Source organism: Saccopteryx bilineata, chromosome 4 (genome assembly GCF_036850765.1).
Source record: "Saccopteryx bilineata isolate mSacBil1 chromosome 4, mSacBil1_pri_phased_curated, whole genome shotgun sequence".
NCBI lineage: Eukaryota > Metazoa > Chordata > Mammalia > Chiroptera > Emballonuridae > Saccopteryx > Saccopteryx bilineata.
Genome location: NC_089493.1, coordinates 9,240,783 through 9,252,819, shown reverse-complemented (window position 1 = coordinate 9,252,819; position 12,037 = coordinate 9,240,783). Strand labels below are relative to the sequence as shown.

Here is a 12,037-nt window from a genome sequence, read left to right as displayed (position 1 = left end):
TCCTGGACGGGGTGCATGTGGGAGTCTGTCTTTCTATCTCCCTTCCTCTCATTTGAAAAGAAAAAAAAATGACAGGCTTGAAGTCTTACTGAGACCACTCTCTGGATGGATTGTTTATCGATAGCAGTGATTATAGTGACTGGCAGGCAGTGAAGAAATTTGAATAATTGTAATTACCTGCCAGACTCTTAAGATCTCAAAAGAACCTTAAAGGTCACTCAGGCACTTTGAAACATCACTGCTTAATGGGAATTCAGCTTTTGCTTAAATACCTATCACTTGGATTGTACCTGACAAGGCAATCCATTTGGTATTTGAATTGTTCTAATTCGGGCATTGACCAACTGTTTTTGCAAAGGAGTAGATATTAGCACAAAAGCACCATAGACAACACATAAATGAACAGGCAGTCGGTGCTTCATAAAACTTCATTTACGAAAGTAGTCAGTGGGCTGGATTGGGTCCATGAGTTTGCCAATCATTGCTCTGTTCGTCTTCCTTATCCAGAAAAAAAAAAAATCGCCTCCTTAGTGGCCTAATTCAACTGTTCGGGGTCACACTTATGAGCTAATCAAACTCTCTCCTGTAACTTGAGCGAGTCATTTGAAGAAGGTGATACCCTCCTTCCAAGTCACCTGTGTTCTGCATTTCCCTCACCTGTCCTCAGGTGTCCTGAGTCCAAGTCTCCTGCCCCATCCTGAGTGTGGTTGGCTGGACTCATTTATTTTGATAACCACTGTAGTATGGGTGTTGCTAAGGAAGATTTCAGACCCTAAAACCTCCTTTCCTACACTAAAACAGTGTTCAAGTCTCTTCTTTACTGCATTGTGCCTATTCTTTGTGTCACCCCCACACAGGTCCAGGCTGTCCTGTTAGCACAAGTGCAACGGTTCAAGCCCCGCCCTTCCCAGAGGCCAGAGCCTGTCTGGATGAGTCAGGACTCACGCTCCAGGTCCCTTGCTGACTGACTGGGTGGCTCTGTGGGTAGATGCCACCCCTTTCTGGGCTGGCATCTGTTTTCTCCCTTCGAAGCTGGAGATGCTAACATAGCCAGGTGGACTGGACCCAGAGAGGTGGACGTGTTTGGTGAACCGTAAAGAGCTAAGTAAAATTATTAGAGATTATCAGGACCAGACCACCCGGCGGAAAGCCCCAGGTACAAGTCGTGTGCTCTGCCAACGATCAGCTTGGAGGCTGAGAGGTCATCCCTCCCACCTTCCCACATATGTGACGAGGCCAGTGGGAAATGGGATGTGAGAGGCTTTGAACCCTGCAAAGCACACAAGAAAAGTAGAAAGGCGTTGACAAGGAGAGAGACTGATTTTTAAAAAGGAAGCATGTGTCCAATTTTCCTGAACCATTTCTAAGGAATCCCTTCTTCCCTCCCTCCCGGATCCCCTGTCCGCCACCCCCACCCACATCATAGACTGGTCTGGCTGAACTACACAGAGTCGTTCCCTAAAAGTTACAGCTAGGTGCGCATTCTCTCGGCAGGCTGTATTTTTTTAGTGTTTGGAGTTCCCCACAATTCCCCTCCAGGTCCTGGCAAATGCTGTCTCTGTACATGGAGCATCCTCCCCTTCCCTGACACCTCTCCCCTCCACTGGCTGATTCCCAGTCATCTTCGGAAGCTTCTCCACCAGGAGGCTTTCCCCAGTCCCCCAAATCCAGGGAGGAGCCCCTCTTCATGCTGCCACTCAGCCTGCAGCCCCCCCGGCCCCCAGCCCCGTCTTCCCACCCGTCCTGCTGCCCGGTCTGTCTCCCTTCCAGACCAAGTACTGTGAGGTCCAGGGCTGAGGCATGTTCACAGCCGAGTGCCCAGAGCCGTCAGGGTGCTGGGCACATAGTGAGTGCACAAATGAATGGGAAAAAACAAAAGCAAAGCACCCTGAGAAAGGGTGACCAATCATGCCCAGCAGTGCACCCATTGCCGGTTGCCAAACCCTCTCACACAGTGGCCCTGCAAAGTGCGGAGGTGGGCAGGGATCATGACCACGCTGTCCCTGTGAGTGATGGGAGGTGACTGGAAGCTGGGTCCTCTCCTCCGGCTCCCTGTCCACTGTCTCCGCCACCCACCGCCACGTAGGCTCAGCACGTGGTCTTGTCTGCGGCTCCAGGGAGGGCCCAGCACTGACAGAGGCCTGGCCTCCCTGGCTCCTGTCCATCCTCTGGCTCTCCTCTTCGGGGTCTCTCAGCTCCTACCCAGATAAGACGCCTGCTGGCAGCTCCATCCCTATCCATAAGTATTTCTTCATCAGCCTGGTTCTTCTCCTGCTCCCTCTTCACCTAGCTCACGCCTGGAGACCCAATTCCAATGCCACTTCCTCTGTGTCGCTGGCTGCAGCCCTGCAGTTGCCACTTCAGTCTACGTCTCCAAGAGTAGTACTTGTAACCCCCGTCACAGCGATTTCCGTCCAGTGTGCCGCAAGAACCCGTGCAATGTGCCTCACAGCGATTTCCGTCCAGTGTGCCGCAAGAACCCGTGCAATGTGCATCACAGCGATTTCCGTCCAGTGTGCCGCAAGAACCCGTGCAATGTGCATCACAGCGATTTCCGTCCAGTGTGCCGCAAGAACCCGCGCAATGTGCATCACAGTGATTTCCGTCCAGTGTGCCGCAAGAACCCGTGCAACGTGCAGCACCCGACTGGCCAGGGACACTCCCTCCACCTTAGATTATCAAATGAAAAAACGGCAACCGCCGATGCAACGATAGTGGTCCGGTGTGAATGCCCATCTTGAACCACAAATATGATTTATAAGTCATATAACAGAGCTGCATCTTATTGGTCAGGTTGCATAATAAGATTGTGTCCAATTGGTTAATTCTTGGTACCAGAAACCCTTATATACAAGTATAGGCACCTGGTTGTTGTTGTTTTTTAATGTCACAGTGGAGCAAAAAGGGTACACAATTACTATTATTTATTTGTTTGTTTTGTAAATCAATCAAAATTATTCCTATGTTTTGTCAGATTGGCAAGAATGCATATATATTTTTTGGTGTGCTGCTGAATTTTGGTAATTACTGTATTTTTTGCTCCATAAGATGCACCTGACCATAAGACACATCTAGAGTTTTAAGGAGGAAAATAAGAAAAAAAAATTCTGAACCAAATGATCTGTTAAAATATTTAATAAAATACCATATGCACAGGCATTTCCCCCTCCACTTTTTGGGGGAGGGGGAGTGCGTCTTATGGAGTGAAAAATACGGTAGTTTACATGTGCCATGAGATGAAAAAGGTTGAAAATCGCTGCCATATAAGACAGAGCTGATCAGTTCAAAGCCAGACCGAGGGTCTGGTGACGATAACAGCAGCTATCTTACATGGAGAGCTAGCTCTGCTCCAGGAACAAGCCTGGGGACTTTACACACACATCTCCCTTGTGATCTTAAATGTCAGGCAGGCATTTCTATACGTATTGTCTCCGTTTTCCTTCGTTCTGGCCGACAGAACAGAGTAATAGGTAAGAACGTGAGCTTTGGGATCAGGGAGACCAGGCTGCAGCTCCCAAGACCATCATTTGCCAGCGGTCAGACTTTGGGGAACACAGAGTACCTGTGTGAGCTTCCTTCTAAGAAGGGATAATGAGCCCAGCCTACCTCCCAGGCTTTGGGGAGGTTACAGCGAGCTCTTGGATAGACCCCTCAGTGCCTGGAGTCCCCGCGTGGGTTAAGCTCTCCATAAATGCTTCTAGGAAAGCCTAGAGGACAGAGGCCGTAATGAAGTCATCTTTGCAAACCTAGAGCCCAGCACGGTGCCCGCCTTGAGGGGATGCCCCTTACCGATTTGGGGAGGTATTCCTCCACGGCCTTGCAGATGGGCGTGCTGGAAATGTATGACCCTGGCGATGCATGGGTCTCCCTAACCCCAAAGTACTCGTGCACCCCCCCACCCCCGGAGAAAAGCATGAAGAACGACAATGCAATGTACCTGCTCATAAGATGGAGCCCCACCCGGAACCCAGGGAACACACGAGACAGGGTGAGCATGCTGGCTCTGGATACTGCACAAGCCAGCATTTTTCAAGTTGTCATGAATTGTGAGTGAATGCTTATGTTGTCAAATCACATTTTCCCACAGGCTGCCCTGTTTCCTGGAATGAATGGTGGGATCCAGATACTGTTTGGGCCCGGAATACAAGCTCTGGGGTTCTGTTTAGCGTAAGCACTTCCTATTCCGTAGCAGGAACGAGACCTCTTCTACGGAGTGGGGAAGTAAGACCCTGTGTACCCAGCTGTTGTAGAGGAGACAGTGGTGGGGTGTAAGAACCAGGAGGCCTGCTTCAGGACCCCGTTCTGCTTTGGGGCGCCCCGGGCACTGGGCAGATTTCCTTGCTCACAGGTAACAGCAGCGGTCACCACCTGCTGCAAGGAAGTTCACCCCCCACCCCCCACCCCCGGCCCTGCTGCCCTGTTAGGGGTTGTTTGGCGAGGTCCTGGATGAGCAGGAGACAGGCTTCGTACCTTAGAGCAGATAGATGTTAAGGGCTTTGTGTGCTATGAGCTTTGGGGACGAATACTCCATTTTAACTGAAGATGTTAAGTAACTTAGGGAACAGGCACGGATTTGAATTCTGGTCTGAGAGGCACTAAATCCAGAAACAGATGGCTCCCGGAAGCAGGTTATGGGGGTTCCCTGGGTGGACAACTGAACATGGGGATGGGTGGGCTGGCGCAGCTACGGGGCGGGGATATGTTAGGGAGGTTGATCACCAGACAGCTGCTCCCAATAGCCCCCGGGGCCTATCCCTCCTCGGGAAGGTAGGGAGAGCTCAGAGCAGAGAGCTGAGCGACCTGTGTTTCCATGATGAAGAGACAGTAAGCGCAGGAGCAAAATGTCCAGAAAGGAGGGAGGGATGCCAGAGGAAGAAGGAGACTCCTCCTTCGCCTTCGTTCTCAGGTCCCCATGTACACCACGTGGGTGGGAGCGGATCACACACACCCACGCGCCCACAGGCACCTTCGCGGAGCTCCCGCCCAGGCTGGGCCCATCTCCGTGCCTGTGGGCGCTGGGCCTCCGAGGGCCACGTCGCCACCACCTGCTGCTACAGCCCACTAAGGGGGGCAAGAGCATCTTCGTGCCTTCCCACATTGGCCCCCGCCCAGCGCAGACCTCCCTCCGCCCCTCCATCTTCCAAAGCCAGACTGAGGCCACGTCTGCCCCAGGCCCCCTCCCCTGCGTCGAGGAGGCAGCGGAGGGAGGAGCTCCGACCGCACCGCCTGCCCTCCCCCTGAAACTCCCCCTTCTCTCCCCTCTGCCGCAGCCCCGCTTGTCGCGCGCGTCAGCGTGGGCTCCCCGGAGCGAGTCGCTAGGTAACGGGGCTGGCTCCGCAGACCCCGGGCTGGGGAAGCCCGCGCGCAGCGTCAGCAGCCGCGCCGCCGTAGGGCGGGCGCGGGGGGCGAACGGACCCTCCTCCCTCCTGGACCGCAGACCTGGGCGGCACGCTGCCCCCTCCCAGGACGTCTTAACCCTCCGCGATCGTCGCGGCCAGGGTGCCCCTTTCTTGTAGGTACCCCGACGCTGCCAGCCTTTTTCACCTTCCCCACCCGGGCGCACTCCGGTGGGCGCCCAATTGCCGCGGTTGCTGTCGCGGCCGGTCAACTGCTCTCTGGGGCCAGGGCTGTGACGGTGGCGGGAGCGGGGGGCACGCGACGAGCCGGGCAGCTCCTGCCACCGCCACCGCGGGACCGGACATGTGCTAAAGTTTGTGGGGCTCAGCGCCCTCCTGGGCGCGCCGCGGAGCGGTGGGTGGGGCGCCGCGGTCCTGGTGGGTGCCCCGCGTCCACGGCCCCCGCCGGGCGCAGCTCTGCGCGCTCTTACAATCTGTTTCTCTCTTTCCCTCCGCGCTGTCTCCCCGAGGTCCTCCCTCCGAGCCCCCGCGCGGGGCATGAGGAGCCCCGCGGCGCCTCCCGGAGACCACCCGGCTTCGTGCACAACTCGCCAGCGGCGGACGGGGACATGAGCAGTGCGAACGGGGTCCCGCGCCCGGCGGTCAGCCCCATCCGGCGGCAGCCAGCGGGTCGGCACTGCCCGGGAGAATGAGGCAGGAGCCGGCAGCAGCCTCTTCTCTCTCCTCCTTCTCCTCGCCGTCCTCCGGCTCCGGCGCCCCGGGCCAGGACCGGGCTGTGGCTCTGCTGCGTGCCCCGCGCGCCCCCCGCCCGCCTCCGGATGCGCTGCTCGGTAAGCCAGGCCCTCCGCCTCGGGAACAAAGCCCTTTCTCCCGTACCGGAGGCCGCCTCCGAGCCCCCTGCCCGGCTCCCACCCAGAGCCCGGAAGCCTGAGAGGTTTCCGATGGAAGCCCTCCATGTCCCTGTTCCTCAGACCCTGCCTGGAGGCCAGATTGCCTGGGCACCTTCTAGACCCGGTGCTTTCCTCCGCCAGCCAGAAGCAGATGTGGGCTTGACACGCAGGCAGGAGACCTGTTTGGTCAAGATGAGGGTATATGCATCCCGGCTCGGACTCGTGTGTGTGTGTGTGTGTGTGTGTGTGTGTGTGTGTACTGGAGTGGGTACCACTCGTACAATGACCGTGTAATGGGAGTCCAGGCTCTGCTGAGTAGGTGTGCCTCAAAACCACCCGAGGAAATAGGTTACCTTCTCCCATGGCTCAGATTTAGAAATTGAGGCCCAGAGAGCTTGGTTGAATCACTTAATCAAGGTCACAAGGCGAGGAAGTGAGAGACCAGGATTGGAACCCTGGATAAACTCTTTCTACTTCTCCAACCTGATCCTTTTATAACAAACACACCTGTCCCACTTCCTCCACCAACTGCTCCCTTCCGGACTCATTGTGTATGTGTGAGATTGTGTGTGTGTGTGTGTGTGAGAGAGAGAAAATATTTGTGTGCTGGTATTTGCTGGGATGAAATAAATGGCTGGTAGCATGTACTCTTTGTCCATCCCTCCATCACATGCCTCCTGATCCCTACCTAATGTGCACTGTGAGTATAAGCTACTCTGTTTTGATGGGAGTGTATTGCTGTCTTCCCCTGCCTGCTGTCTCTCCTGTAGAATGGAAAGGGCAGTGTGTGGCTCCTGTCGTGTGCCCCTTCCGTGCTGTGTGTGCCCCGCACGTGCTGAGCCTTAGAACTGCGTCCTAGCCCTCTCTGTGGGGTGAAGGCTAACCAAGGCTAGCTGCCCCTGGTTGTGTAAGTCTTGGAGAGTGTTACTTAACCAGCTCAAGGGCTGATCCCAGATGGCCACCGGGCAGGAGTCAATCCTGTCGGAAATTTGATCTTGATTCACGTTTGACAACCCTCCATGTCTGTGGGACCTCGCAGAACCCAGCAGAAAAAGGGACGGGGTGTTAACGGAGATGGAAACCTTCCTGCTTGCTCCCAGTTCTCTAGTTTGCAGCCTTTAACTGTTTGCTGAGTGCATTTAGGTCGATCTGAAAGGGGGAAGCCACGCAGAACTGTTTGGTCCTGTTCTGAGGGGCTTGTCTAATCGGTGGAGTCACCAAGTGTTGGGCTTGGTTTGTCTGCACAATTTTTACAGTGTTGGTGTCAGTGCAGGGAACATCCCTTAACAATAAAGGGCCTCAGTCTTCTTGCTAGTAAAAGGAGCGGAGTTGGGTTGGATGACCTCTCAGATGCCTTCTAACAACAGGGTTCTGCCAGGGGGAGAGGCGTGGGCTATGGGCCCGAGCTGGGTGTGTGAGCTTACCAGACACATACATTTGAACTAATAGCTCTGCATTGAATAGGTTGTTGGTTTCCAAGAGGAGGGTGTGAGGGAGCGAGCTGCCAAGATTCAGGCTCCAGCCGAGGGAGGCGCAGCCTGAGCAGGGCTCTGGTGGCTCCTCAGTGGGCCGCGGCGTGGTGGTTCCTCAGTGGGCCGCGGCGTGGTGGCTCCTCAGTGGGCCGCGGCGTGGTGGCTCCTCAGTGGGCCGCGGCGTGGTGGCTCCTCAGTGGGCCGCGGCGTGGTGGCTCCTCAGTGGGCCGCGGCGTGGTGGCTCCTCAGTGGGCCGCGGCGTGGTGGCTCCTCAGTGGGGTACAGCGTGGTGGCTCCTCAGTGGGGTACAGCGTGGCGGCTCCTCAGTGGGGTACAGCGTGGCGGTTCCTCAGTGGGGTACAGCGTGGCGGCTCCTCAGTGGGCCGCAGCGTGGCGGCTCCTCAGTGGGCCGCAGCGTGGCGGCTCCTCAGTGGGCCGCAGCGTGGCGGCTCCTCAGTGGGCCGCAGCGTGGCGGTTCCTCAGTGGGCCACAGCGTGGTGGCTCCTCAGTGGGCTGCAGCGTGGTGGCGATGCATGACCCAAGGTGCCAGATCGGGGCAGCGGGATAGGTGAGGCATTTCATTTGGAGAGATGACATTGGCCCCTAAGATCTGATCAAATACAATGCTGCTGCTGGATGTCCAGCTGGCCAGAAAGCTCCAAGCTGGTGAGCTTGCCTGTCCCTTCCAGAGAGAATCCATCACAGTGAACAGGTAAAACCTTCACAGGTTAAACAATAAAGGCACGTAAATTAAAGTGAGTTTCATTCTCAACCCACTTTATTGTTTGCTGAGTATATTAATGAAAGGGACTATGACAAGAAAGGTGGGCCACAGGCTGTTTAGACCCTGATGGGGTCTTTGCTTGTTGATAACAACTAAATTCATCAACCTGACCTGTGGGCCTTTAATGGGGTCGTCATAGGTCTCTTAAAAATGTGGGTGAATGAATGAAGCTTTCCAAGTGTTACCAAATCCCAAATGAAATGGACATACCTCCCTTTTCTCCCAGGAAGGAAGCTCTCCGTGGGGTTTGTGACTTTTTGGAACTCACAAAACCAGAGCAACGCTTTCCGTTTTGACAAGCTCACGGGGTCTGGGGATGGCAAGTTACACACCTTGGTGGGCATATCAGTCTCTCACCTTCGTGTGTTTCCGCTCCTCATGAGGACCTGGTGAGGTTGTGCATCAGAATGAATACAGAGAAACAACCTCCATTACGTTACTTTTGGCAATGATACTGTAATCATGAAAAGGGTGGTTTTTATGTCATGAATCATACTACTGAGACCCAACATCAGACTGCACAATAAGTAAAAACATCACTTCTGGGCCTGACGTTTAGTTTGTAATTCCTCAGTTCTCTCCCATTTATTCTCCCCCCCCCCCCGCCCCCCTCCCTGATGTAAAAATGTGCAATCAAGAATTGATCCAATTTTTCAATATTGCTTTCTCTTAAACCCACTTTTTTCCTGGATGGTCTCAAAAGATGAGCTCTTCTACACCGTAGATAGAACAACTTTGTGTTCAAGTACCTTCTAGGTGCCTTCGATTGCTGTGGGGAGAGCAGGAGGGACATGCATCCCATGAGTAACAACAATGAGACGTTGCCCTTGTTGACGTCCCATTCCTGACTGGGGAGTCCAGGTTGTAAACTCTTTTGATGAGAACTGGCATGCCCAGCACTGCGAGAACCCAGCTCGAGTGCTGAGACACTTGGGCAACGTTAAGGGTATAGGCACTTACCTGTGTGGGGGTGTAGAGAAAAAGAGCACCCTCTAGAGGCCAGAAGCCTGGCATTTATTCCTGACTCGGTTGCTAAGTGACTTTGGAACCTAGGACAAGTTCTTCCCATCTTGTAGGTCTCGATTTACATATATGCAATGTATGTGGCTCCGTGTCTTATGTACATGCGTGTAAATTAGTACCAGGTGATCTCCTCCAACTGTAAGCTCGAAGAGTCCTCAGATGCAGCTGGTTATTAATAGCTCCAGAAGGCTCTTTACTTTAAGGTTACATAACATTTTTCAATTAGACATCCATATAAACAGTAAGGAGCAGGTCACTGTAAAAGATGCTAGTTATTACCCTAAGTGGGGACTCTGGATGTGTGACAGTCGAGCTCTTCTCCAGCCTTCCCATCAGGGGAAGTTCCCTGCCCCGCGGAGCCTCGGCACATGTCTGAGAGGGCCAGGAGGAGCTGTGACCCTCTGGGGTCCATGTGGCGAAAGCTGCGAGAGCCCTTATGTAATGTGGTCAGTGAGGTAGGAGAAAGACGATGTTCTCGCTGTCAAGCTCCTGGTCCAGGGGGCAGGGAGTTTTTGCCTCCATCTCAGGCTGTTCCTGGAAGGTAAAGGGGGAAGTGTGTAATTACTGTTTGCAGTTGTTTTGAAAATGGAAAGTGCTTTAATTAGAGCCTTGAACTACGCTGAATGCTGAGAGACGAGGAGAGACGTGTGGATTTGGCAGGGGTGTTTTGCTGGGTTCTCTGGGCAGGCTGCGTGTAACACTTTCATAGTCCTGTTGTGGAGGGCAAGGCTTCCTAGCAGAGCTGCAGTCCTTGTCGGAGAAGGAGGGCAGAGAGGAAAGCAGTGGGAGAAAGGAACCTCCAGTCCGTAGACGTTTTGTCCTCTCCACTCTGCCAAGTAGAGATCATTACCTCCCTGTTCAGAGGAGGAACCCGGGCTCAGAGAGTGGACGTGTGTTGCTCAGGTTCCCACAGTTATTGAATGGCAGGACCAAGCGTGATTTCAGATGCACTCTGCTAGGGTTTCAATCAGCCCACGGCCCCTCCCCTGCTGCCGCAATGTATCTGACGAGCAGAGTGTGTCCTCCATCCCAAATTTCTGGGCAACACCATGGAGTCCAGAAAAAAAAAACCTTATAGATTTGATGCTTTGAGGTAACGAAGGAGGTGATCTGGTTATGGAGAGACTGCTGAATTCACCGAGATTTTTGTAAGGACATTAGCTTTCTTTTAACTCTATGTCAAATATATTAGAGTCTAATGATGTTCAGAAATAAACCAACTGTTACCCCAAAAGGGTCAGTGTTGGTCGTGCTTGGGGAACAGCGGAAATACCTTCTCTAGGTCCCGTGTCAGCTCTGTGGGAAGTGATGACGAACCCAGGAGTGGGATGTTCTAGAAGGCACTGCTAGCCTGCACGTCCCAGAAAGGGCCCCGGCGTCCAAGTTACATAACAGAAGCCTTTGAAAAGAGAATGACGCCTCCTCCGGGATGCCACATGGGTTAATTGTTCCCAAAATAACAAACTAGAGAGGGGAAGTAGAGAAAACATATTGAAGAACTTGAAGGTTTCCCTACAGCTCTTAAGAATTTCCAGGACTTGGGAGGCAGTGTGGGTTCTGAAGACCGTTTGGAGCCGCCCGTAGAGAGAGGCAGTCCTGTCAGACAGGGCGTGTGGCCTGAGGAAGTCCCAGCCCCTCAGCACAGCGGCTGCTGATCTTCCCCAGTCGGCCTGTGCACCTGGTGGAGGGTCGACAGTGCCCAGAGCAGGAGATCCCCAAATCCCATCTGCCGCACACACTGGACAGAGAGCAAAGGGACGTCACTGAAATCCCTCGTGCTTCCATTCTCGTAATGACACTCAAGCAGGTTCTCCTGGCTGGCAATGTAACACCTCTCTAGCCCTGACGCTGACCTTGCCCGTGACACCAGAGTGATGTCTGCACAGACGTGACCCTCCCTCCACCTGTCCCGGATTACCAAATCATTTCCATGCTGCGAGCTTCCAGTGTTATGATAGGTGATTAACAAGGAGAAGCAGACAGAATCAGTTGGAAAACTCAACCGTGATTCATCTCTCCTCTCTAAAAATACCAAAACACCCTAGCAGCCAGCTCCGTTTTTGTTTTTTGTTTTTTGGGTTTTTTTTTTTTTTTTTTTGGTTTGGTGAATCAGAAATAACTTTCCACGTCCCCAGGTGAAACCCGTGGAGTCTGTCTCTTATTACCCCCTAACCTCGAGAGAACGGATGCCCAGGCACTTCAGCTCTGGGCTAGATCTCCAGCACATGTGGCTCTCGAGTGGCAGAAGATGTCAAAGTACCGTCCGGAGCCATTGGGGTGGTGTAGGGGGTGACAGCAGGAAGGCACTGAAGTCACGGCCTCTGATTTGTGATTTCTATGAACAGTTCTTTGGACGCGGTAAGGAGAAATGATTTAACATCCATTTCCATTGGCAAGAATCACAGGGTTTTAGATGTTTCCAATGTGGGTGTCTCTATGGGGTTTCTCACAAGTGTGAGTGACAGCTGACACAGGGTTAAAAGCCTACACTTGCACAAGCCCCCTTGGTGG

General features: G+C 53.6%; 1 protein-coding gene across 2 annotated transcripts in view; it reads left to right on the top strand.

Annotated features, from left to right (window-relative positions):
- Positions 1–5,291: 5,291 nt before the first annotated feature.
- Positions 5,292–12,037, top strand: part of TUNAR (TCL1 upstream neural differentiation-associated RNA) — a 45,145-nt gene continuing 38,399 nt past the window's right edge. Inside the window, exons 1-2 of one of the 2 annotated variants that reach the window (XM_066274089.1) lie at positions 5,292–5,512; positions 5,867–6,187. In XM_066274089.1, the coding sequence (XP_066130186.1) occupies positions 6,176–6,187 (12 nt within the window). In that variant the 5' untranslated portion in view covers positions 5,292–5,512; positions 5,867–6,175. Of the gene's footprint in view, positions 5,513–5,866; positions 6,188–10,020; positions 10,068–12,037 lie in introns of those variants that run through there. The other variant, XM_066274090.1, reaches the window with a different exon arrangement.